The sequence below is a fragment of the Crinia signifera genome, chromosome 7, assembly GCF_055691185.1.
Source record: "Crinia signifera chromosome 7, ASM5569118v1, whole genome shotgun sequence".
Lineage (NCBI taxonomy): Eukaryota > Metazoa > Chordata > Amphibia > Anura > Myobatrachidae > Crinia > Crinia signifera.
The window spans coordinates 109,951,933-109,979,254 of NC_139223.1; the positions used below are offsets into that span (position 1 = coordinate 109,951,933).

General features: G+C 43.9%; 1 protein-coding gene across 3 annotated transcripts in view; it reads left to right on the forward strand.

The window, feature by feature from the left end:
* Positions 1–24,176, forward strand: part of LOC146020468 (uncharacterized) — a 142,963-nt gene extending 118,787 nt beyond the window's left edge. For all 3 annotated transcript variants that reach the window (XM_083153622.1, XM_083153624.1, XM_083153623.1), the window contains 3 exons: positions 15,889–16,505; positions 18,161–18,306; positions 22,359–24,176. In XM_083153622.1, the coding sequence (XP_083009748.1) occupies positions 15,889–16,505; positions 18,161–18,306; positions 22,359–23,157 (1,562 nt within the window). In that variant the 3' untranslated portion in view covers positions 23,158–24,176. The remainder of the gene's footprint in view (positions 1–15,888; positions 16,506–18,160; positions 18,307–22,358) is intronic.
* Positions 24,177–27,322: the final 3,146 nt, after the last annotated feature.

A 27,322-nucleotide genomic window follows, 5' to 3' on the forward strand; every position in this document is an offset into this window, starting at 1 on the left:
GGACACGAACAGGGGGAACATATTTACCGAGCTGTGCAGTACCCAGGCAGCCATTCAGCGGCGCCACATGGTGATTGCACAGCCAGTAACAGTACTGATATATATACTAGATGTACTCTAATGAGGGACACAGACATGGGGAACATATAATTACTGAGCTGTGCAGCACCCAGGCAGCCAATCAGAGGCACCACATGGTGATTGCACCAGCCAGTACTGTATATATAGAACACAAAAGAACAGTACAGGGTACACAGAACTAGACATAACACAATTAAAACACAATTCTTAGTACACAATACAGCTGAGATATAAGGAAGTGAATGAGAATAGATGCAGGTATAGATTGTAGATGAGTAAGGGGCACATTTATCAACATAGTGCGATGCCGGCGCAGTGGCATCGCCGGACATCGCATTGCGGTGTTGAAGTACACCGCCTGGATGTATGATTGAAAGGGTGCAGGGACAGGGCTCCGAATGGAGCCCGTCCCTGCGAATCCCTGACCCGGAAGTCGGGGGGTCTGTGCATGCGCGGTTATGCGCTGACCCCTGCCGACCCCTGTGACCGCACTGCCCCACTTGGCAGTGCGATCCCGCAGCCATAGGCTACAATGGGCTATCGCCATCCCAGATCCCAGAATCCCAGCCCAGGGATGCGAAGCCAGGCTGCCCGATGTTAATACATCGGGCAGCTTCGCATCCCCCATAGAAACCTATGGGGGATGCGGCCGGTGGCGGTGCAGGGTGGATCGCAATAGGGATCGGAGATTCCTGCTACGGTCCCCTTTTGATACATTTAGGGTAGGGGTGGCCAAACCGGTCCTCGAGATCTACCAACGGTCCACGTTTTCCAGGTTACCTAGCTGGTGCACAGCTGTAGTCATTACTAACTGTCACATTTTCAAACCTGCTGCATTCATTCCTACTATAGATCCACAGGTTGCCTGGAAAACATGCACCGTTGGTAGATCTTGAGGACAGGTTTGGCCACCCCTGATTTAGGGGATACTTAATATTTGCGGCTGAACCCCGAAAACTGGTGTTTTCGGGAATTTAGCCGCAAATATGGTTTGATAAATGGGCCCCTAAGAGAGCTGTAGTTGAAATACAAGAAGAGTGCTGTGAGAACAGGAGGGGTGAGGGTATATAACATATGTAATTGAGATTTAGGACCTTATTCTGGTTGACTGGCAAGGCTGCGCACGCTGCCCGCCTCCCCCTTGCACGCTGCAATCCCCTGCACAGCTGCGAATGGATGATTTGCATGTTCTTCCATTCACAGCCTTGTATGCAGGGGAGAAATTATTCAATGGTTGGTGACCATCGAATGATTTCTCCAGCGCCCGGAGATCTGAGACACCTCTGTAGTGTCTCAGATCTTAGAGCGCCCAGTGTGGGAAGCGGGCGGGCAGCTGACATCCGTTGACATCAGCTGCCCGCCCCCTGCGTCACTGGGCCATAATCATGGGAACGACCAATGTTTTCATGGGAACGTCCATGAAACACTGGGCGTTTCCATGGGCTATGCCCGCACTTCTAGGTGCAAGCGGGATGGCAAACATGCAGTCACCATGCCCGCTCGCACCAAGCGTCTGCACATGTGCATAACTGCATATGCGAATACGCTAAAAATCGGTCCTCCGTGCGAATGTACGGGGGGGGGCGATTCAATCAGAATAACCACCTTAGTTCAGTCAAGTAGAAACATTTTTAATGGGTTGTATTACATGCTACTGTATATTAATTGTTTTGTATAATTGCGCGGTTTTTCTCTCTCCCTATATACATACATACATACATACATACATACATACATACAGTATATGCACAGTTACTGCACTTAGGTAGTTTGAATAAGTTCTCAGTGCCATGTTTTCTATATATATGGTGACCATTTTGTTCGCTCTTCTTGCTTTTTTGTTCAACAATTTGCTACATGGAACAACCAGTGCTACAGACACACTGATTAAATAGTGATGTTTTTATTTTAACCAGAAGGCAAAAGAAAAATCAATAATTTTGTTTCCAGGTTATTATCACTGTAAAACATAAGGAAGGAAATGTGCAGATGTCATGCTGAGTGCAAGCTGTTGTGTCACGGTGACAGCAAAACCTTTCTCTGAGCACAGAACAAAATGATACCCTTTTTCTACTAGCAAAAATAACCCGGGATTTTGCGCAGGAACGTGCATCGACCCAGGTTTTTTGCTAGTGGAAGCGCATCCCAGGGAAAAAATCCTGGGTCGACTGCCCCAGCAATCTGGGATGCTTCCTGGGGCCAGGTGCAGTGGAAAAGGGTAACCCGGGTTGATGTGACCTGGGTCCCGTTCACTGCAATATAAAAGCCGCGGCTGGGAGATGCTCTCATCTCCCAGTGCCTCCTTGGCCCCGCCTCCCGATGATGTCACCCGCCTGACATTATGCCGTGTCGGGAGAAGAGTGGGAAAGGGTTTGCAAGCTGGGTCGCGACTGGGTACAAAATCCCAGGTGCGACCCAGCTTGTCTAGTGGAAAAGGGGTAAAACATGCAAAGGGCCTGATTAACACACAATCCACACAGAATGCAGATGTGATTATTTGCAGCTGCATTAACATTTCTGAGATACTCTACAGTGCATAAGTTACACAGTGTGTACCCACAAAGGTTCGGTTGTGTTGGGGTCAGCTAGTATTAGACTGTTGCAGAAAAGTGATGGCCAATCCTGGGCAGTGACTGGAAGGAGGTCTAGTCGTGCATGCAAAAATGGTCTATTCAATGAGCTTATTATGGGAGCGTTGTACTGAGGCTGGTTCATAATAAATAAAATGGATGAATGAAGGTTGAACATAATGCATAGTAATATATTCATGCATTGCAATGTGACAGTTTTCATTGAGACATGGCTAAACAGTGGTATACTGGACAGTACTATGGAGCTTGCTGGTTGGTACGTACTGTGGGCCGATAGAACATCTTTTGACTCTGGAAAGTCCAGGGGTGGAGGGCTGTACATCTATGTATATTAATCTTGGTGCATGGACTCTGTGATTGTGAAACAACATTGCTTGGCTGACCTTGAATTTCTTTTGGTTAAGTGCAGACCATTCTATTTGCCACAGTTTACTTCTGTTTTTATCATTAATACTACCATAGTGTCACCACTTGGAAACTGATTATTGTGTATCCCAATCAGAAGCCGTGGATGCTAAGTGCCCCTAACACCACCTTTAGGGAGGGGGATACACAAGCCTATAATGTATCTAGGGCTAATCTTAGGAGGGGTATTGTTAGAGCTAAGCATTGTTATAAGCTGAAAATAGAAGAGCACTTTTTAAAATCTGATCCTCGACACATGTGGCAGGACATCCAGGTTATTAGCGACTATAAGACAAAGGAGTCCAACTCCTGAACCACTGATGTCTCTTTTTTGAATGAGCTGAATTATTTTTATGCCCGATTCAATAGAGATAATAGTGAGAAAGTGATTAGATTGCCTTTGAGTGGTCAACTTCTTGTATTTACATCAGGAGAGGTTTGTGCAGCAATAAGTCAGATTGAGGTAGGCAAGTCGGCCGGACCTGATGGTATTCTGGGGCGTGTTCCTGGGGCATGTGCGGAGCAGTTGGCAGGGGTTTTTACAGATATTTTTAATATGTCCCTGTCCGAGTCAATTGTGTTGGCTTGTTTCAAGTGTATTGCTACTATCCATTGCCAAAGAAAGCCAGTCCTACTGGTCTGAATGACTATTGTCCTGTGGCACTTACGTTAATTATTCTGAAATGTTTTGAGCGACTGGTTCTGGTGCATTCGAAGGTCAGTCTCTCACCCACTTTGGATCCATATCAGTTTGCATATCATAAGAACAGGAGCACTGAGGATGCAGTTTCCATTTTGCTACACTCTGTGTTGTCACATTTAGATAAAAACAATACATATGCCCAACAAATGTCTGTTCGGCATTAAATACTGTCATTCCAGCGTTTTAGATGTCTTAAGGTGCCCATACACTGTTGCGACGTCTCACAGCAGTGTTCGGACAACCGATACCCTGCAAGCCACCGGGACCTTCCCAGCGGCAGGGACACATGCGATCCGTTGTGATGAATCGCATGCATCCCTGCTTCCCGCCCGCCTCGCCGCCTGGAGGGAGGTCCCAGAACGGGTGGTCGGACGGCCAGCTGGTTCGACCACCTGGTCGGGTCCGATGCGCACGGGACCGCGCATTTGACCAGACTGCATTTCAGGGAGAGGCGATTTAGTCCGATTTAACGGGCCGATAGGTCGCAATCGGCCGAAATCAGACCAAATCAGCTCAGTGTATGGGCACCTTTAGAAATAGGACAAGTAGATTGAGGAATAGTTTCTTTCCTACAGCTGTTTAACCCCTTCCCGACATTTGACGTACATTTACGTCATGGTCGGGATGTACTTCCCAACGCATGGCATAAATGTACGTCATGCATTTAAAGTGTCACCGCGTCTATAGACGCGGTGACAGAGGGGAGATGGCTGCTGTCCCTGACAGCAGACATCTTCCCTCATTGCCCAGGGGGGGCAGCGATGCCCCCCCCCCCATCGGCGATCGCTGCGATTGGCTGTTCAAATGTGAACAGCCAATTGCAGCGTTTTCTGTGTACCGGCGAATAACGGCGCTCGGTAACACAGGGATCGGTGGTGATTGGTGCTGTTAAGTACAGCACCAATCACCACCGGGTGTAAAGGGGTCACTGGTGGTCACCCCACCTCACCCCACCTGCCCCCAAGGCTGTGATTGGTCCGTCGGACCGACGGACCAATCACAGCCATTACACCTCAGAGAAAATAACGGAGACAGCCCTGCAGCCGCCATTCCGGTCAGGAACAGCGTGCAGAGCGGTCTCCGTGCCCATCTGTCCTCTTATACTGACCTGATCAGCGTTGGTGGTGTGGTGGCATCCGTGCTGCCTGCTGCTGGTGCTTCCTGGTGCTTCCTGGTTGTTGTGCTGCTGCTGCAGCGTCATTGTGTAATATAATTTTGTGCTGCTGCTGCTGCAGTGTCATTGTGTATTATAATTTTGTCTCTGCTGCCCCCCTTTTGTGCTGATCAGTATAAATGAACTGATCAGCAACTTTTTTGGGGTGCAGGTTTTTTTTTTTTTATATATACCCCGTCAGGTTGCACCAAAAGTTGTGCGCCTGCTGCCCCTCACTGCTAATCAGTGTTGCATCACTGATCAGCAGTTTTTTTTAATTTTCTTTTTTTGGAGGGTGCTGTGGGTTTTTTTTAATTTTTTTTTACACCCACGGTGATTTTGTGGGTGTCCTGTGGCCGCTGAGTGCTGATCAGTGACGTACATCACTGATCAGCATTTTTGGCACAGGGTTGATCTAATTTTTTTTTTGGGATCAAATTCCTGTTGCCTTTGACTGATCAGCAGTTTTTTTTATTTTTATTTTTTTTGAGGGTGCTGTGGGGTCTTTTTTTTTATTTTTTTTACACCCATGGTGATTTTGTGGGTGTCCTGTGGCCGCTGAGCGCTGATCAGTGACGGACGTTACTGACCAACATCTGTGCTCAATTTTTGGCGCAGGAGCTTTTTTATTTTTCTTTTAACCCCTTCAAGGTTGTACCAAAAGCTGCCTTGAAGCTGCTGCCCCTTAAGTGCACTTACACGTGTTAAAGCACTACATACACACTACATACCCCCCGTGTTGAAATAAAGTTTGTACCCCCCCCTACACTATACACGTGTTGAAACACTACACTTACACAAACACAAAAATAATAAAAATGTCCCAATCATCCCAAAGACTGTTTTCAGCGGAGGAGGCATATGCCCTTATTGCCTCTGACACTGACACAGCCAGTGATGTAAGCGATGAATTTGCATTCGTCTTAAGCTCCTCTTCCTCCTCTAGTGATGAGGGACCCCCTCAAAGACGCCCCCGTAGAGCAGCTGAGACCCCCCCCCAAATGATTGATCCTGTATGGACCCCACCACCAGACAATTTTGAGCTCCAGGTTCCTGAGTTTTTGGCCAACCCAGGAATCCAATTTGATACTACAGGCCTCAAAGAAATTCACTTTTTCTAAGTATTTTTCTCTGATGATTTTATAAATTTAATGGTGGACCAAAGTAATTTATATGCCCAGCAGTTTATTGCTCAAAACCCCACGTCATCATTTGCTAGGTGGACCCCTGTAGATGCAGTAGAGATGATGACGTTTTGGGGTCTGGTGTTACATATGGGCATAGTTAAAAAGCCAGAAATTAGACAATATTGGAGTACAGATGTTCTGTACAGCACCCCACTTCATCGTATGGCCATGACCCGGACTCGTTTTGAGACGATCCTTAAATTTTTGCATTACAACGATAATGCACAGTGCCCACCCAGAGATGATCCCACCTTTGACCGGCTATTCAAAGTCAGGTCGGTCATTGATCATTTCAGCACCAAATTTGCTGAGATGTACATCCCCGAAAAATTCATTTGTGTAGAGGAGTCACTTAAACATTTTAAAGGAAGGGTTAAATTCTGCCAGTACCTTCCCAATAAGAGGGCAAGGTATGGCATAAAAATGTATAAGCTGTGCGAAAGTACCTCAGGGTACACCCACAGGTTTAGGGTATATGAAGGGAAGGACACAAGAATTGAACCGCCAGAATGCCCCCCCTCCCTCGTAGGTGTTAGTGGAAAGATTGTCTGGGATTTAGTGCACCCCTTCCTGGATAAGGGTTATCACCTCTATGTGGATAACTTTTACACCAGCATCCCCCTGTTTAAGGCCCTTGGTTCAAGAGGTACAGCAGCTTGCGGTACTGTGCGCAAGAACCAGAGGCCTCCCAAAAACGCACGTTGCCCAATTACTGAGAAAGGGTGAAAGCAGGGCACAATCCACCGAAAATATGTTGTTGGTCAAATATAAGGACAAGAGGGATGTCCTTATACTGACAACAATTCACGGAGACAGTACCACCTCCGTCCCTGTACGAGGTACCAGTACCCACACCTCAAAACCTATTTGTATCCTAGATTACAATAAGTACATGGGCGGAGTGGATCTTTCAGATCAGGTACTGAAGCCGTACAGTGCCCTGCGGAATACAAAAATATGGTATAAGAAGCTGGCCGTGTATATCATCCAGATGGCACTGTATAACGCTTACGTACTATTCCGTTCTACCAGCCAGACAGGGACATTTATGCACTTTCAAGAGGAAGTCATAAAGGGCCTAATATTTGGGAACCAGCAGGCAGAGGGCCCCAGTACTTCTAGTACTGGCCCCCGTATTGTATCAGGGCAGCATTTTCCTAACGAAATCCCCTCCACTGGAAAAAAGGGCAGGACACAAAAAAGGTGCAAAGTTTGCTATAAAAAGGGAATAAGAAAGCAAACTATTTTCCACTGTGAAACTTGCCCCGACAAACCCGGCCTATGTATGAAGGAGTGTTTTAAAATATACCACACATCTATGGATTATTAGGTTCATCATTTCACCGTGCTTCGGGGGTCTTGCTAATGCGACATAGCACCCACCATTCATTCCACCAGAATCTGTGCTGCAAAATCCAAATATCACTCCTTCCCTTCTGAGTCCTGCCATGCACCCAAATGGTATTTATTGGTCACATATGAGGCATTGCCGTACTCAGGAGAAATTGAGGCACAGATTTTGGGGTGCTTTGTCTCCTTCATTCCTTGTGAAAATGAAAAATTTTGAGCCAGAACTGCATTTTTGTGTAAAAGAATGTAATTTTTCATTTTCACAGCCCAGTTGTACCAAAATTGGTGAAACCCCTGGGGGTTTGAAATGTACACTATACCCCTAGATGAATTCCCTGAGGGGTGTAGTTTGCAAAATGGGGTCACTTGTGGGGGGGTTCCACTGTATTGGTGCTTCGGGGGTCTTGCTAATGCGACATAGCACCCACCATTCATTCCACCAGAATCTGTGCTGCAAAATCCAAATATCACTCCTTCCCTTCTGAGTCCTGCCATGCACCCAAATGGTATTTTTTGGTCACATATGAGGCATTGCCGTACTCGGGAGAAATTGCGGCACAGATTTTTGGGTGCTTTGTCTCCTTCATTCCTTGTGAAAATGAAAAATTTTGAGCCAGAACTGCATTTTTGTGTAAAAAAATGTATTTTTTCATTTTCACAGCCCAGTTGTACCAAAATTGGTGAAACCCCTGGGGGTTTGAAATGTACACTATACCCCTAGATGAATTCCCTGAGGGGTGTAGTTTGCAAAATGGGGTCACTTGTGGGGGGGTTCCTAACTTTTAGCATCTTATGGTGCCTAGAAACTTACATGGTGCCTAAAAAATAATCTCATAAAAAGGAAGCTCCAAAATCAAGTAGGTGCTCCTTCTATTATGAAGCCTGTGGTTTGGTCAACGTGCACACTAGGGCCACATATAGGATATTTATGAAAACAAAAGAATTGGGGGAATCAATTTTTAGTCACATTTCTCTAGTAAAATCTACTGTGTTCCTTAGAAAAATGTATTAAAATTGAAAATCTGCAAAAAAAATGAAATTTTGAAATTTCACCTACACTTTGTTTTAATTCCTGTGAAACACCTAAAGGGTTAACAAACTTCCAAAATGCTGTTTTGAATACTGTGAGGGGTGCAGTTTTTGAAATGTCATCATTTATGGGGGTGTCTCACATACAAGTCCCTTTAAAGTCACATCAGAACTGAACTGGTCCCTAAAAAAATCAGTGTTTGAAATTTTCTTGAAAATTTGAGAATTTGCTATTCATATTTTAAGCCTCCTAGTGTCCAAAAAAATTAAAAGGAGGTTGAAATAATGATGGCAACATATGGTCTTTGTTAGTTATTAACTATTTTGAGTGGTATGATTATTTGTCTCACAAGCAGAAAATTTAACATTTTGCAAATTGCAAAATTTTCAATTTTTTTACGACATTTTGGTATTTTTCACAAAAAAACACAGACTGTATCGACCAAAATTTACCACTAACTTAAAGTACAATGTGTCACGAGAAAACAATCTCAAAATCACTGGGATAAGTAAAAGCAATAAAAAGTTATGCCCACATAAAGTGATACATGTCAGATTTGAAAAAAAGGGCTCTGTCAGGAAGGCAAAAACATGCTGCGGCGGTAAGGGGTTAAACTGCTTAGTTTAAATGGTTATAATGTCATAGACTTTTATATTGTGAACAAGTATGATTTTGCTGTATACTGAAATATGGATGGATGTAAAAACTTAATGTTGTTGCCCTGTTGTGGGGTAATGACATTAACGTTGAATCTTATCTAATCTCATCTCAACATTGGTTCATGGAAACCCAGGACAATGAAAAAAATGGCACCCATTAGAAAACTGTTCTTTAAAACTATAACCTGCATGTGACATACTGGTATTCATAATGCTGTACAGAGCACAGAATATCCCAGTGATTGCCATACAGCACAAAGAACATACCTATGACGCCATCGGGGGTATTCTGGTTGATTCGCAAGGCTGCGAATTCGCAGCCTTGTGAGTCCACCAAGCCCTGCCCGGCGAATAAACGCCCCCCCCCCCCCCGTCCTCCCCTCGAAGTGCGGGTTCACCCGCACAGGCTGCGAATGGATGTTTTACATAAACATCCATTCGCATGCCTCGGGTAACCGCCCACATCTTTTGATGGTCGCCGATACGCATATAAAAGTGACTTTTAAGTCACTTACATATGCGTGCACGCTGGCACACTGCCTCTTTACCATGAGAATGCCCAGTGTTCTCATGGGAATACCCATGGAACGCTGGGCATTCCCATATGGTAATGGGGCAGCCCGGCGCCCCCCGCCCCCTGCATGCCGTCATGGGTCACTCCGCCCCCCTACGTCTGCACATGCGCAGAAGCGGAAGCACAAGGACCGAATGAATTTGAATAACCCCCATATCACACAGTGGGGCAGATGTATTATAGAGGCACATAGCGCGCCACTATAATACTTCCTGCTTCACCTCATTAACGAGGCCAAAGCCCACCTGGAGACAGCGCATCAGTTCACACTGATGAATTGTCTCTGCCTGCACGGCCGGTTCACTGGGCATGCATTAGATCTCAAAACTTCCTTGAGGTTACCCTCCTATTTTAGGCGCTGTGTATCATTTAATGTGGATATATGAAAATTATTATTATTATTTTCTTTTAATAAATAATAAAAATGAAAATAGAAACTCCCTGGTATGATTTCAGCTGCAGACGGGGTGGTGTAACTGTGCAATCACACCTAGTTAGAAGGAAACTACCCCACACAGATGTGGGTTTACTTCTATAGAACAACAAAGAGAGATAAAAATCCCAGTGTCTGCGCTTTTGTCTGTATAGAGTGCAATATGGCTGAGTCACCGTTCCACACAATTTTTAATAAATAATTATTTAATGATTTGTAAAAAAATCTAATTTATAAAACATGTAAAAAAAATACAATAAATAATTTTCACATAATATAAAATATTATTGAATATTAGATGGATAATGGACAATGCTCATATAATTTAAAATGAGCTCACATTGGAGCGAAACTAGTTAGAGGATCCTGGCACCCGTGGAGAGGAGTTACTTTTTCCTGTGAAGTCCACCATTGTTGTCCCATACGCTTGTACTCACTGCCAATTCCGCCAGAGACATCGATTACACAGGCGGCCACTACACGGACACCGAGTTCCAGCTCTGCTGTTACCATCAACTGTACAGCGGGTGAGAGACGCAGCACAGTACGCCCCACGGACACACCGCACTAGCCGGAGGTGAGACCACCCACTGCTGCGGGTGAGAGACGCAGCAGTATCGGACTGACATCACACTGCTGGTTTTCAGGTGGTTCTCTTAAGGTGGCCATACATCAGAAAGATATTGTACCCAATCATACAATCTCAACTGATTGTAAGATGGATTGTATGCAGATTGTGTGCACATCTTATGTACCTAATCATACAATCAATCAGCAGATGGATTGTATGACTGATTGTAAGATGGATTGTATGCAGATTGTGTGCACATCTTGTGTACACAATCATGCAGTAGATGGATTGTATGATTGATTGTATGATCGATTGTGTGTAGATTGTGTGTCTAAAAACCACCAAGGACTGCCGGGGATTTCAAGGGAAATTGTACACAATCATGAGCGCAATCGATCTTAAGATCGATCTTTCTGATGTATGGCCAGCTTTACCCGGCAATTCATCTTGCATTCACCGCAAATTAGCAGGTAGCAGCACTGGGGGCAGTGAACACTTCACGGAATCGTCCCTCAGTCTCCCTGCTTCTTTCCATCTTGCTACAAAATATTTACTGGAGTCCGTGAGTACCACATATGTGGAAATATTATCCCTGCTAAATAACCAAATACGCTTGGAGACCGAGTAGTTTATTGGCAACCTGGTGGACAATCTATATTCATATATTCACATATGGAATTTGAAAATATCCCGGGGACATTCATTTTTATCTTATACAATTTTTATGCATATATATATTTCTTATTATTTATTTCTATGTATATTTTTGTTCTATGTTATAGCTTGCATATAAACCAACAGAAATAGGTGGCCACCTAAATTATATGAGCATTGTCCATTATCCATCTAATATTCAATAATATTTTATATTGTGTGAAAATTATTTATTGTATTTTTTTATATGTTTTATAAATGAGATTTTTTTACAAATCATAAAATAATCATTTATTAAAAATTGTGTGGAACGGTGACTCAGCCATATTGCACTCTATACAGACAAAAGCGCAGACACTGGGATTTTTATCTCTCTTTGTTATGCATTAGATCTTGCTATTATCACAAGATCACGAGCAACGCTAGCTGGCGAATCGGCCAGGGCAGTTAATGGGCCATGTATGTCTAGGAGGCTAGTCATACATCGCCCTCACCGCTAATTGCTGGGGGGATTGCAGGGGACAGCCCCGCCAAGCGTCACTCAGTGGGCTGTCCATAGCACATGTTAGGTGCGCTGATAATACATTTTAAAAAATGTGATCCCCCCAGTTAACTAGGAATAAGTTCAGATTTGCATCAGATTTCATGCATCTGCCCCAGTGATCATGCCAGTGACACATTAGCACACAGACAACTTACCAGTCACTGCTATAGCTCTGTAGATATACACTAGACCTGGGGTAGTCAACTCCAGTCCTCGAGAGCTACCAACGGTTAATGTTTTCCAGATCATCTCACAGTATCACAAGTGAAGTAATTAGCTCCACCTGTGGATCTTTACAAATGTGTTAGTGAGTAATGAGTGCACCTGTGCAGCAGCTTGGTTGTCTGAAAATGTGAACTGTTGGTAACTCTCGAGGACTGGAGTTGGCTACCACTGCACTAAACCAACTTTCATCCAACCATCCAACAAGTTGTTTGGACTGTTATTCTGGTACTATATGGGAGCAAATGACAATCAGCAATTTGCACACAACCTAGGAAAATGGACAAAAGCATTCAGTCAAATTGTTTAAATTAAACAGATTCAACTACAGCACCTTGTCTGACTGTCTGTCCGTTTACAGATGACTAAATTACAGATTTAGTTTTCTCCCATATAGTATCAGATTTTTTTTACATCCCACTAGTTGGATGGTTGAATGAAAGTTGGTCTAGTTTATGGAAATAAATGAAGACATCTCACTTATCCCAGTTACTACCATAAAGTACAGACAGCATCCCAGTGACTGCAATACAGCACAGACAAAGACCCAGTTACCACCATACAGCAGATAGAATCCTAGTGACTGCCATATTGTGTGTGCACAGAGCCGGCCCTAGGTATAGGCAAACTAGGCAATTCTATGTTATCGCCGGCAGCGCCGGACTGATCGCGGATGTGCAGTGCTGCCGGTCATGCAGTATGCTGGGTATCCTGGAGTTGGGGTAATGGGGCTGCTGGCTGCCCCTAACAAATATGGCCTCTGGTTCCAGAGGACAGCTGTTGCGCATACCTAGCAGCAGTAGCTCCTCCAACCATGAGCCTTTATAGCAGGGATGGGAACCTCAGGCTCGGGGGCTGTATGTGGCCCCTGTAGCTGGTCTTAGTGGCCCGCCCACCCGCCCCGTGGCTTTGCCGGGAGTCAAGTACAGGGGAATTCTCACGAGAGGTCGGTAGTTCTCGCGAGATTCCTCTTAATCAACAGCAGCCGGAGACTGTCAGTCCTATTCAGCGGCAGCCGCAGGAGCGTGGGACAGCTGCAGCAGGACAATTTGTAAGAGATACATTAATGCAGGGGTCTTCAACCCATGGCCCGCGGGCCACGAGTGGCCCGCCGAGTTGTTTTAGGTGGCCCGCCAGTGAATTGCGTTTTTTTTATTAAATGCCGTGCTGATTAAAAAAAAAAAATCCTTCCACGCGCTGTCCCCTTAAAATCCTTCCGCGAGCTGTCCCCTTAGCAGTGGGATGCAGCGGAGGTGGATGTGCTGGCTGGGGCGGGCGGGACTGTGCGCGAACATGCATATTGTGTACTTCCTGACGCCGCGCACCCGTCCCGCCCGTGCCCTTTCAGACAGCTGGGAGACTGAGTGAGTGTGACAACCGCCGGCAGCCGCGCACCTGTCCCTGCCTGCTCCTTGGCTGTTAAGACAGCCGACGCCGCCAGCAGCAGCAGCAGCCCTCTGAAGGAGACCTCTGCAAGGGACACTAAGGCAAGTGTCTCATGAGAAGGTGATGCTGGCCTGCTACTGCGGTGCTGACTAGGGGGTAGGGGGGCTGGCAGTGCAATGTGGCCCTGTGTATGGGGAGGGTGCTGACTATGGGGGAGGGGGGCTGGCAGTGCAATGTGGCCCTGTGTATGGGGAGGGTGCTGACTATGGGGGAGGCGGCTGGCAGTGCAATGTGGTGCTGACTAAGGGAGGGCTGGCATGCTGCGCAATGCAGTGCTGACTATGGAGGGCAATACTAGGGCATTTTGTGAGGGACACTACTGGTGGCATTTTATGAGGGACACTACTGGTGGCATTTTGTGAGAGGCACTGCTGGGGGAATCATATGCATAAGCAGGAGTATTGGGGGCCTTATAGTGCACAGTGCAATGGGCATCATGATGTGAGGCATAATGTGCAATGGGTGTCACGGTGTGTGGCATAATGTGCAATGGGCATCCCGGTGTGTGGCATAATGTGCAATGGGCATCACACTGTGTGGCATATTGTGTAATGGGCATCATGGTGAGTGGCATAATGTGTAATGGGCATCATGGTGTAATGGGCCTTCATGTTTATATGTCACTGTGTGGCGTTAGGACAGCCAACTTAAGCGTGGAAGGACAACAACCATTCCTGCGGTAACCAATGTCTGGTCATGCAGGTTGCAAAAGTGAGATGTCAGGTAATTTTTTTTCCTGCTAGTTCACACTCTTATAATTAGACCACACCCCATTTTGGGAGTGCGCGCCATAGGCGCGCGCAATTTCTTAAATACCAAATTATGTATGGGGGGGCTGCATTTTTCTGTTTGTACTGGGACCCTAATTGTTTAGAAATAGCCCTGGTGCAGACTATATATTGGGGGCAGGGTTTATGTGTATGGGCAGCTGTGCCAACTATCTATGCTGTCTATCTATTAAGAGCTGTGCTAAATACCACAGTAGAGCTTAGTGGCCCTCGGGCTTCGTTGAATTTTTTTATGTGGCCCACACTGTCTTAAAGGTTGAAGACCCCTGCATTAATGGATACTTTTTTTAAAATTAAGCCATTTTTTACCAATTGGAATGACTTATCATTTAAAAACTGTCCATGTATGGGCATGATAATGATGCAATGCAGTACCCGCTGGCTGTTCATCTTGCTTGCTAAGCCCTTCAGCATGTAGGGAGATAATGACCGGTCTTGCAGAATTTGGCACATAACCCTTCTAGTGGCTGATTCGGTATGACTCTGTAACCTGCGAAGCTCGCTTCCTACTGAGTCCCAGAGAGCCCACCGGGACGAAAATACGCCCCCCTCCGCTGCAGTATCCCCTCACAACCATGCAAAGGGATGTGTTGCGTAGACACATGCCTTCACATGTGCCCTCTGCAGGAGAAATCATTTGATGGTTGCCGACCATCGTATAATTTCTCCTGCCTTCACAAATATGTCAGTCAGAGACTAACTTATATTTGCAGGCAGCAGGATGAAGACATAGCGGGCGGTTGAAGTCATTTGACATCATGACACACCTCATCTTGCCCACAATCCCATGGGAAAGCCCACCATTTTCATGGGGACGCCTATGAAAAACTGTGCGTTCCCTTGTCCATGCATCGCCCCCATCCCGCCCTCAGCCCCCCCCCCTCTCCGCTGTGAATGGTACGGAGACATTGTAAATAGCAGAGACCATTCGCAGTCTGGGTTTGCGTCTGTGCAAACCCAGACCAGCGGAGTAGGAGCCGAATTCGGGTCACTCGGAGTGAACCGGAATCGGCCCCCTTGTGTAGTCATAATGAAGGATGTGCTAATGATGTGTTAATGATTTGCAGTCATTAAACAACCCACCTTATCCTCCTTTAAACAATTGCTCTGCGTGTGTGCATAATACCTTTGGCCAGGAGTGTTCTGGATTTCAAAGGAAATTGGGTGACAGATTGGACTGTTCGTAAAATCGTTCTGGTAAATTTACTACGTGGGATTTGTAACACTTGCACATTGCCAGCAAACTGAAGCGCCAAGCTACTGATCTCCTGCTACTGTATACTGTACAAATACATAACTGAGAATGTTATTTCCTATAGATTTGTTACATGTTGTGGAAAACTTTTTTAGTGTGTGCCATGACAAAAGGTGCTATTTCAGATATGTTTTCAGTGTTTCCAGTTAAAGTTGAGAAGGAATTAGTGGAAGTGAATTATTATCAAGGACTTGTCATACATAATTTGAATATTGTTACTGTCTCTTGCCTTTATTGTACAGGACCAGTTTTGATGAAAGCCAACACTACCACTTCCTGCAGTTCCAGGAAAGATAGCACTTATGCCACAGGTCAGTCCCACCGATCCAGAAATCGCTGGAGTAACATCAGTAGCCTTAGCACAGACAGTGGGATAGTTGGTGTCAACGACGAACGAGAAGATTGTGAAGGAAGCACAAGACCTACAAAGCCAGGAGAAGTTGAGAGGGTGGACAGTGGCATTGGAGATGCACTTTCCAGGAGGTGGAGAACTAGAGCAGCTGCAACTACCACTTCTCTGGAGGCATGGGAGGCACACCGTCCATGCACCGACTGTGGGGAGGGAAGTTCTGCAATGGATGCTGAGAGCAGGAACAAGAGGAGAGAAACTTTGTGTGTGAAATGCGTTACTCGTAGAACAGAACGTAAAGAAGCAGTTTTGGAATTTGTTAACACGGAATCGAGTTACGGGGAGGACCTGCGGATAATAAAAGAGGAATTCTACCTTCCTATGCAAACTGCAGGACTGCTTACGCTGGAACAGCTGGCTGTTGTGTTCAGCAACATACAAGAACTCATCGATCTCAATGAGAAGTTCCTTGAGGTCCTACAGGAGGAAATTGACCAAGCGCTCGACCAGGTATATGGGAATTAGACAAGACAGCAAATACATTACTAGTAAAATGTATTTAATTGCTGAGGAATTTGTACCTGTGTAAAAGCTAATCAATTAGCTTATGTAATAATCACTGCCACAATTTTTAACAATCTGTTTATGAAAATATCCCAGCTATGCACTAAATCCCATATGCACAGTGTAAGCTTCTGCAGCGTCTGACGGAGGCTGCGAGAGGTGGGGGCAAAATGTCTCACTCCTGTTGCCATGAATCCATAGACTTAAAGCAGCTTACACCACCTGAAGATGGTGTAAACTCATTTGACCAAACTCGGTAAAGCTTCACTTTGAAGGGTTTAGTACATAGGGGTCAGATCATAATCACCATTTCAAATAATGGTGACTGATCCTCATGGCTAATTAGCCATCTGTGTGAGATTGTTATGATATTTCCTGCATTTTGCTATTAGTACAAAACAGGAATATATCAAATTATGCAGAAACTTTCCACAGTATTTTTTTTTAAATCTTTATAAATAGGCCCTAAGGCTTTTATGTTTACCTCCACTTTGTGATTGTGGGCGATTCTATAAAAAGGTAGCAAAGAAAATGTATGTCCCTTTAAATAGGTTATAATGGATACCCTCCCTGTTGAGGAATAAGGGGTCAGCAGATAATCATTATGGAATTTGCCAGTATCACTGCAGAAAGAAAACTGGGAGCTAGTTAATTTCATCAGTGGAAATGAAGCCTAAACTAGAAAATGAAACATATGGTAATATCCTTATGCAACGCTATGTGTATTCCATATACTGCAGCAGAGAGCATTTTATTTTATATTTTCATTCATTACAAAATCTCACATTAGCGCAAATACCATTTCTCTCTTAAACAGCAGTGCTGGATGACTGCCGGACAGTTGGAATTCCGATGGTCAGTCCTCAGACATTGAAATCCTGATGGTTTAAATGCCCAACAGACGGGATCCTGACTGGCGGGCTATTCTCCCTTGTGGGGGTCCACGACCCCCATAGAGGGAAAATAAAACCTGCAAGCCCATGGCGCGGTGAGCGCAGCATGCCCGCAAGGGGCTTCTTTGTGCTCACCCCCCTGTCGGAGGATTGGCAGTCGAAATACTGACCATCGGGATCTCTATTGTCGGACCACTATCCCACACCCCTTAAACAGTACAATGCTTGTTTTGCCATGGCTTAGGGCATGGGTCTTCAACCTGTGGCCCTCCAGATGTTGTGAAACTACATGTTCCAATATGCATTGCAACATTTTTTTCCTATAAGAGCATGCCAAAAAACCTCAGGGCATGCTGGGACATGTAGTTCCACAACATCTGGAGGGCCACAGGTTGAAGACCTGTGGCTTTGGGTATAGAACAGGCATTCCCAACCACGGTCCTCAAGGCACACCAACAGTGCAGGTTTTGTAGATATCCAGACTTGAGCACAGGTGACTTAATTAGTATTTGAAGGATTCTGATTAAACCATCTGTGCTGAAGCCTGGATATCACTAAAACCTGCACTGTTGGTGTGCCTTGAGGACCGTGGTTGGGAATACCTGGTATAGAAGATGCACTGATCAGAAGACAAGTCTGGCAAATAGACCAGTCTGGTAATAGGGAAATGTATATCAGTGGCTTTATGCATTATCTTTGTGGCCATAGGGAGATGATGACCTGATGACCGTCTGCATTGGGGAAATCTTCTTGGAGTTTGTGAACATGCTGCCAGAGTTCCAAACATACTGTCTCCAGCAACCGACCGCAGTGGGAACACTCAATGCTCTGGAGAAAGAAAAGGAGCTTCTCAGGTGAGAAGTTTTTAGCAATTATAGAAAGGTCACATATATGAAATGACACAATGAAGAAAAATATAGTGCATAACTTTTTAAACAAATGAATTTAATAAAGAAGTGCACTTGCAATTTAAATGCTCAATGCAAGCATATAGGTTAAAATCGCTCAAGGCAATACTGCAGTCCAACAGATTATTCCAGGGTACAGACTCACACCAGGTCAGGATACTGGGAGAAGCTGGAGCCCAGGGATACCACAGTCAAGTCCGTTTGTAGCGAGTAATTAAAAAGCAAGACACGCCAAATGCATTTCGGACCAGAAGGTCCTTCCTCAGCAACGTGTCTAATGTCATGCTGGAAGTTCCTTATATAGGGTATGCAATTAGGGCCAAATAACTACACATACTTCCGCCTTTCGGCGTATTTAAAATGGCCATGCGTTCCACCTGTAGCTAACTGGTGCGTTCCACACGCGCTGCGGCTTCAAAAGCATAAGGGGAGAAGCACTTCCGCCTTTCGCTCTGCTGAATATGGCTGTGCGGTCCACCACTAATCGCTGGTGCGTTCCAACGTACGCTCCAGCACAGTAGGAAAGTCACAGTGCATTACAACTCCTCGTGAATCTTTAATACAACCTGTTGGCTTGTATTAAAGATTCACGAGGAGTTGTAATGCACTGTGACTTTCCTATGCTTTTGAAGCCGCAGCGCGTGTGGAACGCACCATTTAGCTACAGGTGGAACGCACGGCCATGTTAAATATGCCGAAAGGCGGAAGTATGTGTAGTTGTTTGGCCCTAATTGCATACCCTATATAAGGAACTTCCAGCATGACATTAGACACGCTGCTGAGGAAGGACCTTCTGGTCCGAAATGCATTTGGCGTGTCTTGCTTTTTAAATACTCGCTACAAACGGACTTGACTGTGGTATCCCTGGGCTCCAGCTTTTCCCAGTATCCGGACCTCATGTGAGAGTCTGTACCCTGGAATAATCTGTTGGACCGCAGTATTGCCTTGAGCGATTTTAACCTATATGCTTGCATTGAGCATTCAAATTGAGCATTTCTTTATTAAATTAATTTGTTTAAAAAGTTATGCAATATATTTTTCTTCATTGTGTCATTTCATATATGTGCCATTATTGAGGACGTGACTATTGGAGGATTCAACAAGCAATAATCCTACCTTTTATGGAACCTTCATTTGGTGACATTATTTCTTTGTGATCATTCACACGGACTGAGTTTTTTTTAGAACACCACTAGCGCTAATTCTGCAGTTTCACTTTTTCTCTGTTACATGTTCTATGTAAGGTGATTTTTGAATGTCACCTTAACTGTAGATAAGCTGCTTTTGTGTTATGCGCACCTGATCACAAAATATTTCTTGCTTTACAATTATAGAAATAACAAGCACATATATTCCATTGTGGTCCACAGCTTTGTCTACCTTTAAATCTTAAGATCCCCCTTATACACATGCATCCGCGCTTATCCAGCCTGCCTGCATCCCGTCTTGGTGCTCCGTTTGCCGAAGGTCACCGAGAAAGGGATACACCTGCATGCGAGAAGCTCACATGCCCCATTTGTGGCAATGGATGCACGAGCATCTGAGAAGCTTGCACTTCCCCATCTTGGCGAACGGCGTGCCGAGACGTATTGCTCTGGCGGGCCAGATAAGCGCGGTTCCATCTGTACATATTACAGGTAGAAAAGGAGAGGGGAAATCAGAGAAAAAGGGGTGGGGTGGGGGAGAGTAATAACTGACTTCAGCTGAATAGTAGACACTTCTCAACATTAAACTTTGCCCCCTAAACCCGCACCCCACCACCACCACATCTATCCTCTGTGAGGATTGGTGTGGGGTTTATGCTACCAGTGGCGCTGTTCTTAGTGAGGGTGAAGCACAGCTGTGGGCATGGGAGGCAGCCTGTTACTGGGAGCAGCAGACCTAGTAGTTATGCCATTGTATATGAATCCTTTCATTTATGGGGCCCAGTGTGGAATGTGGAATAGTCCATAATGAGTTAAATAAATTAATATAATTATAGGGAGGGATAATGTAGGCATTGATGCAAGGGAACAAGGAGGAATAAGAACCTGGAACACTTAACCAATTTAATTATTAGATCACCACGTAGCTGACAAATTCTAGCTGGAAAAGAAAAATGTGTTCACTGCACTTGCAGAATTTGAAATCTGTAAATTGAATGATGCTCTGAAGTATAATTCAGATGAAAGTCTTGTGCAGCACAGCACACCCCAATCTTCCGGATTCAGTATGGATCGCCCCCCCTTGCGGGCTCGCTGCGCTCGCCACGCGGCGGGCCCGTTGCTTTGCTACGCTCGGCACACTAATTTATTCTCCCTCCAGGGGTATCGTGGACACCCACGGAGGGAGAAAGTGTCGGGATTCCGGCGTCGGGATTCTGAACGCCGGGATTTTAACTGCATCCCAATCTTCCAGCCATTGTTGTCAATGACAGACATATTGGGCACATCATCTAGTGGAGATGCAGTCAATTTACCTACAGTTAAAAATCCCACTGTGAAAATACCAACACTTTCGAAATACCGACATTAATTATGCAGACACGGTCAAAATACCGACATTAATTATGCAGACACGGTCAAAATACCGACATTTAAAACATCAACAGACCAAAAAGTTTTCATGAGTTTCTCATGAACCGACTTATTCTTACTTTACCATCCCAGTGGACGCGAAGAGAGAATGTAATAGTGTGCCAAGCACAGTGACTCACTGTAGCCAAAGCATAGTGAGCCGTACGAGGGGACACTTAGACACCCCAAAAAATGTAAAAAAAACAAACAAAAAAACCCACATGACTTTTTGACCTGTTGACATTTTAAATGTTGTGGTTTTGCACATGTTGGCATTTTAATTGAGAGTATTTTGAACATGTCAGTGTTCTGACCATCGGCCAATGGCAGTCAGTATTTTGAGCATCAGGATTTTCACTGTTGTTAATTATACTGAATCCTTCTAGGTGTTTTCAATAAATGTGCTACTGCAGTGTGAATGCCAAGTCACCCCAGCAAATGATGGAATACAGCGGTGAATGATAATTCAGTGTGTATGTGATGGCCGATGCAAGGTTACTTTGGCCCTCCAGTTGGTTGGGTAATTAATGAAATAAAAAAAAGATGAAAAAAAAGGGAGTCCGCTCTTAAGGTGCATTCACATGGTACGTTTCTTGTACCATACGATATTGTGTACGATTTACCAGGAACATCCCAGTGGTCAAAATGCACTTTTGTATGTATTTGTACAGCCATATTATATAAAATAGTCAATGCATTCAGTGGCACTTTCCTTCTCCAAACAACTGGTGCCCTCTAAATTATCCCACATAGCACAAAAAAAGAAAATACCAAGACAACAGAACTCTAAGCAAATGATCAAACAGAAGCAAAACCATTATACCAATATTTATTGTTATAAAACATTTTCATGCACCCTGATTAAAATGTTGCTGGTTTGCTCACTTTCTTAAAGTCCCATGGTGTGTATAAATAGATGGTTTCTGTCACCATCTGTTGATCACAAGAGGTACTGCAACAGCAGTTTTTTCATGAAATCTCCAGTGGAGATTTCAGACACATTAACGGGTGCTAAGTAGAATGAGTCTTATACGGCCTACACACATGCCGATATTAAGGCATTTTCTAAGCAATTTTGCTTAGTTTGACAAAGTCGCTTAGAAAATACCCTCACATCGGTGTGTGTGTGTGTGGGGGTTATATCGACAGCAATGCGTGTCCCCGTGCGTCTTTGTCGCTGGCCGAGATTGATGAACAGTGTCCATTAATATCGGCAAGGTTCTCCCACCGGAGAACACTGGCGCTGTCTGCTCGCTTAGCACACAGAGCTGACAGCTCGCTCTGTGTGTGGGCTGTCAGCTCTGTGTGCTGAGCAGAACGGCCCGACATAGCACAGCTAGGTTGCCCTACACAGATCGGCATGCGTGTAGGGCCCATTAGAATGATATATAGGTTTCTCCTGAAAAGATTTACATATCCTTATTTTTAATTCCTTAATTTCAGAATTTTCCTGGATGTGTCTCAAAATGATAACACTGCTCTACGACGCATGAACCTTCGATCATTCCTCATGGCTCCATTACAAAGAGCCACTAAGTACCCACTCCTCCTCAGTCGGATACTCAAAAGTACAACAGAGTTTCACCCTGATCACAGCAGTTTGTGGGAAGCCAAAAGCAGAATTGAATCCCACTTAGAGCACATCAATATGAAAACTAAGCAGGAGGGGAACACATGGACACTACGTTCCTTCCGAAGAGAGAGCAGAAAGAATAGAGAAGTAACAAACATTGAGATGAGAGAGATGGCAATCAAGCAAGTTGGTTGGTCAAGAGAGGAGACGCGTTTCATTAAAGAAGGATCTCTGCAGTTAGCACAACCTACAGATGGCCAATGGGTAAAGAAAGGTAGCAAGTCTCTAAAGTTCCAGAATACACATGCTCTGCTGATGATAAACATGAAAAAGGTTTCTGATGGTGGTCCAGAAAGTAGCACTTCTGATAAAACAGTTAAAGATGCTGTTTTGGTACTGATCAAAGACAAAAGTAATGGGAAATTTGTGATGCTCAGGGAACCCCTGAAACTTGGCCACTGTGTGGTATCCACAGACCCAGAATGTGAAGAGATATTTGAACTCTTGGAGATCAGAAGAGAAGGGTTTGTGTTTCGAGATAGTGACAACTCCCGAACTCAACACTGGTTTCAACAGATAAAAAATTACTCCAGGGATCTTGGATCCTGGAGGAAACGTCGCAATGCTCTCCCAAATATAATGATAAGCACAGTGCAAAATAGGTCATGAAGGGGGGTTCACATTGTAAGGGTTGAAATGACCCCAAACATCTGCACACAAGTTGACAGATAACCTTACCCTGGTTATGTTAGCAGATCCAAGACTATCCTAACTATACTGTACCATAGCTTGAACAGTTTAGCACAGAAAATGTCTCTCCACGTGGAGTCTTGATTCATTTTTTGGTTTCTCATCCCTTATTCCAGCCACCTTCCAGAGGGCAAGCTGCAAACATATGTCCTATAGCAAAACTAGGGAAATATTTTCTCATTGAGGGAATGAAGAAAGGAATAAGAAACAAATTTGCTGTCAGAATACTCTTGAGTATTAAGGGTTATTGCAGCTAGGTTACCTAATGCAGAACCAAAATTAAACACTAAAAAAGTTCAATAGAAAGGTTTACTCATATACTGGGTAATTCTCATGTGATTTGCATGAATTACTGTATGTTGAATTTATTGTTAATAAGGAGCCATCAGTTTACAGTCTCTCTGCGGTTGATTCATGTTTGGATAACTTTGACAGTTTTAAAACCTATGGACCAATAACAGCTGTATCCTTGCAGCACTGTATAGAATAAGAAATTATGATGTCACTGCTGAACTAAGAATTGCCATCCCAACTTGGAGCAATGAGTCACTTCAGCTACTACTGGCATATTCCATTAGTCTCAAAGAAAAAAAAAATCAGAGCACAGCTTTTGGGGACTTCCATTTCAACCACAACTGGCATGCCCGAGGTTTCTGAAGTCACCATGCCAAAGCCAACACAGTAAAGTAATCCAACTGAAATCAGCCTCATTGTAATATATATATAAAGTTTTTTTATTGAATAAATTTTAAATACATTTCATTAAGTTTTGATCTGTCAGATCAGCTGCAATTTTGCGTACTAGGAGTTTTATCATCAGAGTAAATGCCATACCAGACAGATATGTGCTGGTTACTAACCGGACATGTGCAAAAGAGTGGCATCAGCATTTCACTCAATAAAATCATGGCAGCTGCTGCTTTGCATGATCATTTTTATCTGTTGTGGTTTATATTAGAATACGGAGACACATTTGATGTTAATAACACATTGAGACAATTCGGTAAGTCAGGTGTAAAACAGCCGGTGGAGCATTGTAGATATTTCATTTGTTGACAAAAGAGAATACATGAACTTGCGGTATATTCCTAGGAGACTGAGCTGAGCTGGCAGCTTTCTCATTCACAATACTGTTAATGCTGCCTTTTAACCTGGATGGGAACTCCATTATATAAATTGTCAAACATCCCAGTTAAAATTATGTGGTGGGTGCAACACATAATAAGAATGTTATTTATATAACATTTTATGCCAATAGAACTTAAAGTGCTTTTAATTTGCCAAATTACTAAGAGACTACAGAAAAGAGACTTTAGCATTCACTCTATTTTTTTTAAGAAAACTAAAAAAGGAGCATTAATAATATGTTTGAGTAAACAAGTCTTAAGTTGGTTAATGAAAATGTTTAGAGTGGAGACCTCTTTACCTGTACAAGGCAGAGGCCGCACCAAAAGGTAGAACCACAAAGGTAGAACCACAACCCAGAGCAACGTATGGGAGATTTCAGGGGATAAGGCAGGGATGGGGAAACCTTCGGCCCTCCAGCTGTATTTGAACTACGCATTTCAGCATGCCCTGCTACATTTTAGCTATTTGCCCATTCTTAAACGGTTGCAGAGCATGCTGGGATGTGCAGTTCAACAACAGCTGGAGATTCGAAGGTTCCCCATCCCTGTGAAAAGGAATCAAAAGCTGCTTCAACTAACTTCACAAATATGGTGCTGGTTAGCTAACAGTCTGTCTGCAGCATTGTGTATCACATGCAAGTGGTGATATTATTTTGCAACCCAGGTCATTTTCATTCTATAGTCCAAAATGTAATGCAAATTCACATACTAGTTGTGGATGATCTTCTGAAGGAATCCGGTGCTTTATTCTTGCAACGTTTGTCAAAGATTTGCTCCTGGAGTAACATTTTCACCCACAATCTAGGTTAACACCCAGATTCAGGGGGTTTAATCAGTAAGGATCTCAAGAGCAAAAATCTTTCTCTAATGGGCAAAACCATGTGCAAATGTAACATGCAGAGAGAGTTAGATTTGGGTAGGGTTTGTTCAAACGGAAATCTAAATTGCAGTAGAAGACATTTTGTTTCTGGGCAGGGTAAATACTAACTCACCCAACTTTAACTCTCTCTGCAAATTTAACATTTGCCCACCTCCAGTGCAACATGTTTTTGCCTATAAGAGAAAGATTGTTCTTTTGAGTTCCATATTGAAAACCCCCTCAGTGAGTTACAACTCAAAACTCCCAAGTGTGAAGCCATGTAGAGACTTAAACAAGGATTCCCTTCATCCAGGACTATCAGAGATTGACGGTACACACTGTGATGTAATGAACGCATATTGGTCCTTCATTATAGCTGTACCACACACGATATCTTCTGATTGGCCATGCAGCACAGCCAACCAATAGATACAGTGTTAGTGTGCAGTTGTGTACACACTACACAATTAGTTGCTCTAATATGACAAATCATGCAGATGTGTATATGGGCCATTATCTAGTTGGTTGGCAAAGCTGTAGTACCTGGACTAAAGATCAGGTACAGTTGAGACTCGTCTACATATCAATTGAAAACCAGGCCATAGAGTGGATTATTTACCCTTAGTGGTAGCATTTACGGTATACTAACAAATGTGAGCTGGTAAAAGAGCATGAGAAATGAAAACTATGGCAGACGTATTGGTAACGCAAATATAACTGCTGTACAGTCCATACAAGTTTATCAGCCACTCAATAGGAATCCCATGGTTCATAGAATCAACAATAGAAAGAGACCTTTAAAAAAAAAAAAAAAAATGTACAGTTTTGTGGAATCATAGATATGATCTGGATCCAGGTCTATGGACAACAGCTTACAAAATAACAACAGGTAAAAAGCTCCATGCAAAGACATCAGATTTGTAGTACAGATTACAGGGTCTGTCACTCTGCCATAAGAGGTCTGTGCAAGTAATTGACCACTAATCTGAAGTTGCCATACAAGGAGACCATTACAAAACAACCAGTCCCATCCCACTAGGTTACAACGCACAATCATATTGCAAGGATTTATGTGGACTGATAGAAGTTATGATAATACGTAACAAATAATCGTTATTTTCAGTTGTGCCATATAGATTTTGTTTGATTTATTTATTTTGCAGAATGGAACAATATTAACAAAAATCAAACAAGTATAATACCTGGTTCTGAACGCTACAACTTATGGTGTGTACACACGGCAGATATGCCGTGCTATGCGAGTCCCGATATGATCAGATTGTATCGGGACTCGCATAGCACGGCATGCTGCAGAGGCACAACTTTACATAGTTACATAGTAGGTAAGGCTGAAAAAAGACTTGCGTCCATCTAGTTCAACCTGGTATAGATATCCATTGCTGATTTGGTAGGTTCTGGTACTTTACAGACAAATTATATTTCTTATTTGTACCCATGGATGTTTTTCTCCAGTAAATGTTTGTCCAACTTTGCCTTGAACGCATTTAATGAGCCAGCCGTTACCACCTCTCTGGGAAGAGAGTTCCAGAGTTTGGTTCTGACCGTAAAGAAATTCTTTCTACTAGCTGAATTAAATCTTTTTTCTTCTAATCTATACTCATGCCCTCGTGTCCTAGATTCCTTTCTAGTAGAAAAGAGGGTGTGTGACAGTTCCTTATATTGGCCCTTGATATACTTGTACATGTTGAGCATGTCCCCCCTTAAACGTCTCTTTTCTAATGTAAATAGTCCCAAATTGCTTAATCTCTCCCCGTAGCTTAAATTCTCCATTCCCCTAATAAGCTTTGATGCTCGCCTTTGGACTTTTTCTAATTCTATGATGACCTTTTTATATAGTGTGGGGCCCAGAACTGTACTCCGTACTCTAGGTGAGGTCTCACCAATGCTTTATATAGTGGCATAATTACCCTTGAGTCCCTAGTTTCTATTCCCCTCTTAATACATGCCAGAATTTTGTTGGCCTTTTTTGTAGCTACATTACAATGGGCACTACATCCTAGTTTGCTGTCTATTTGGACTCCTAGATCCTTTTCAAGTATGGAATTACCCAGTTCCTCTCCGCTAAGGTTGTAACTTG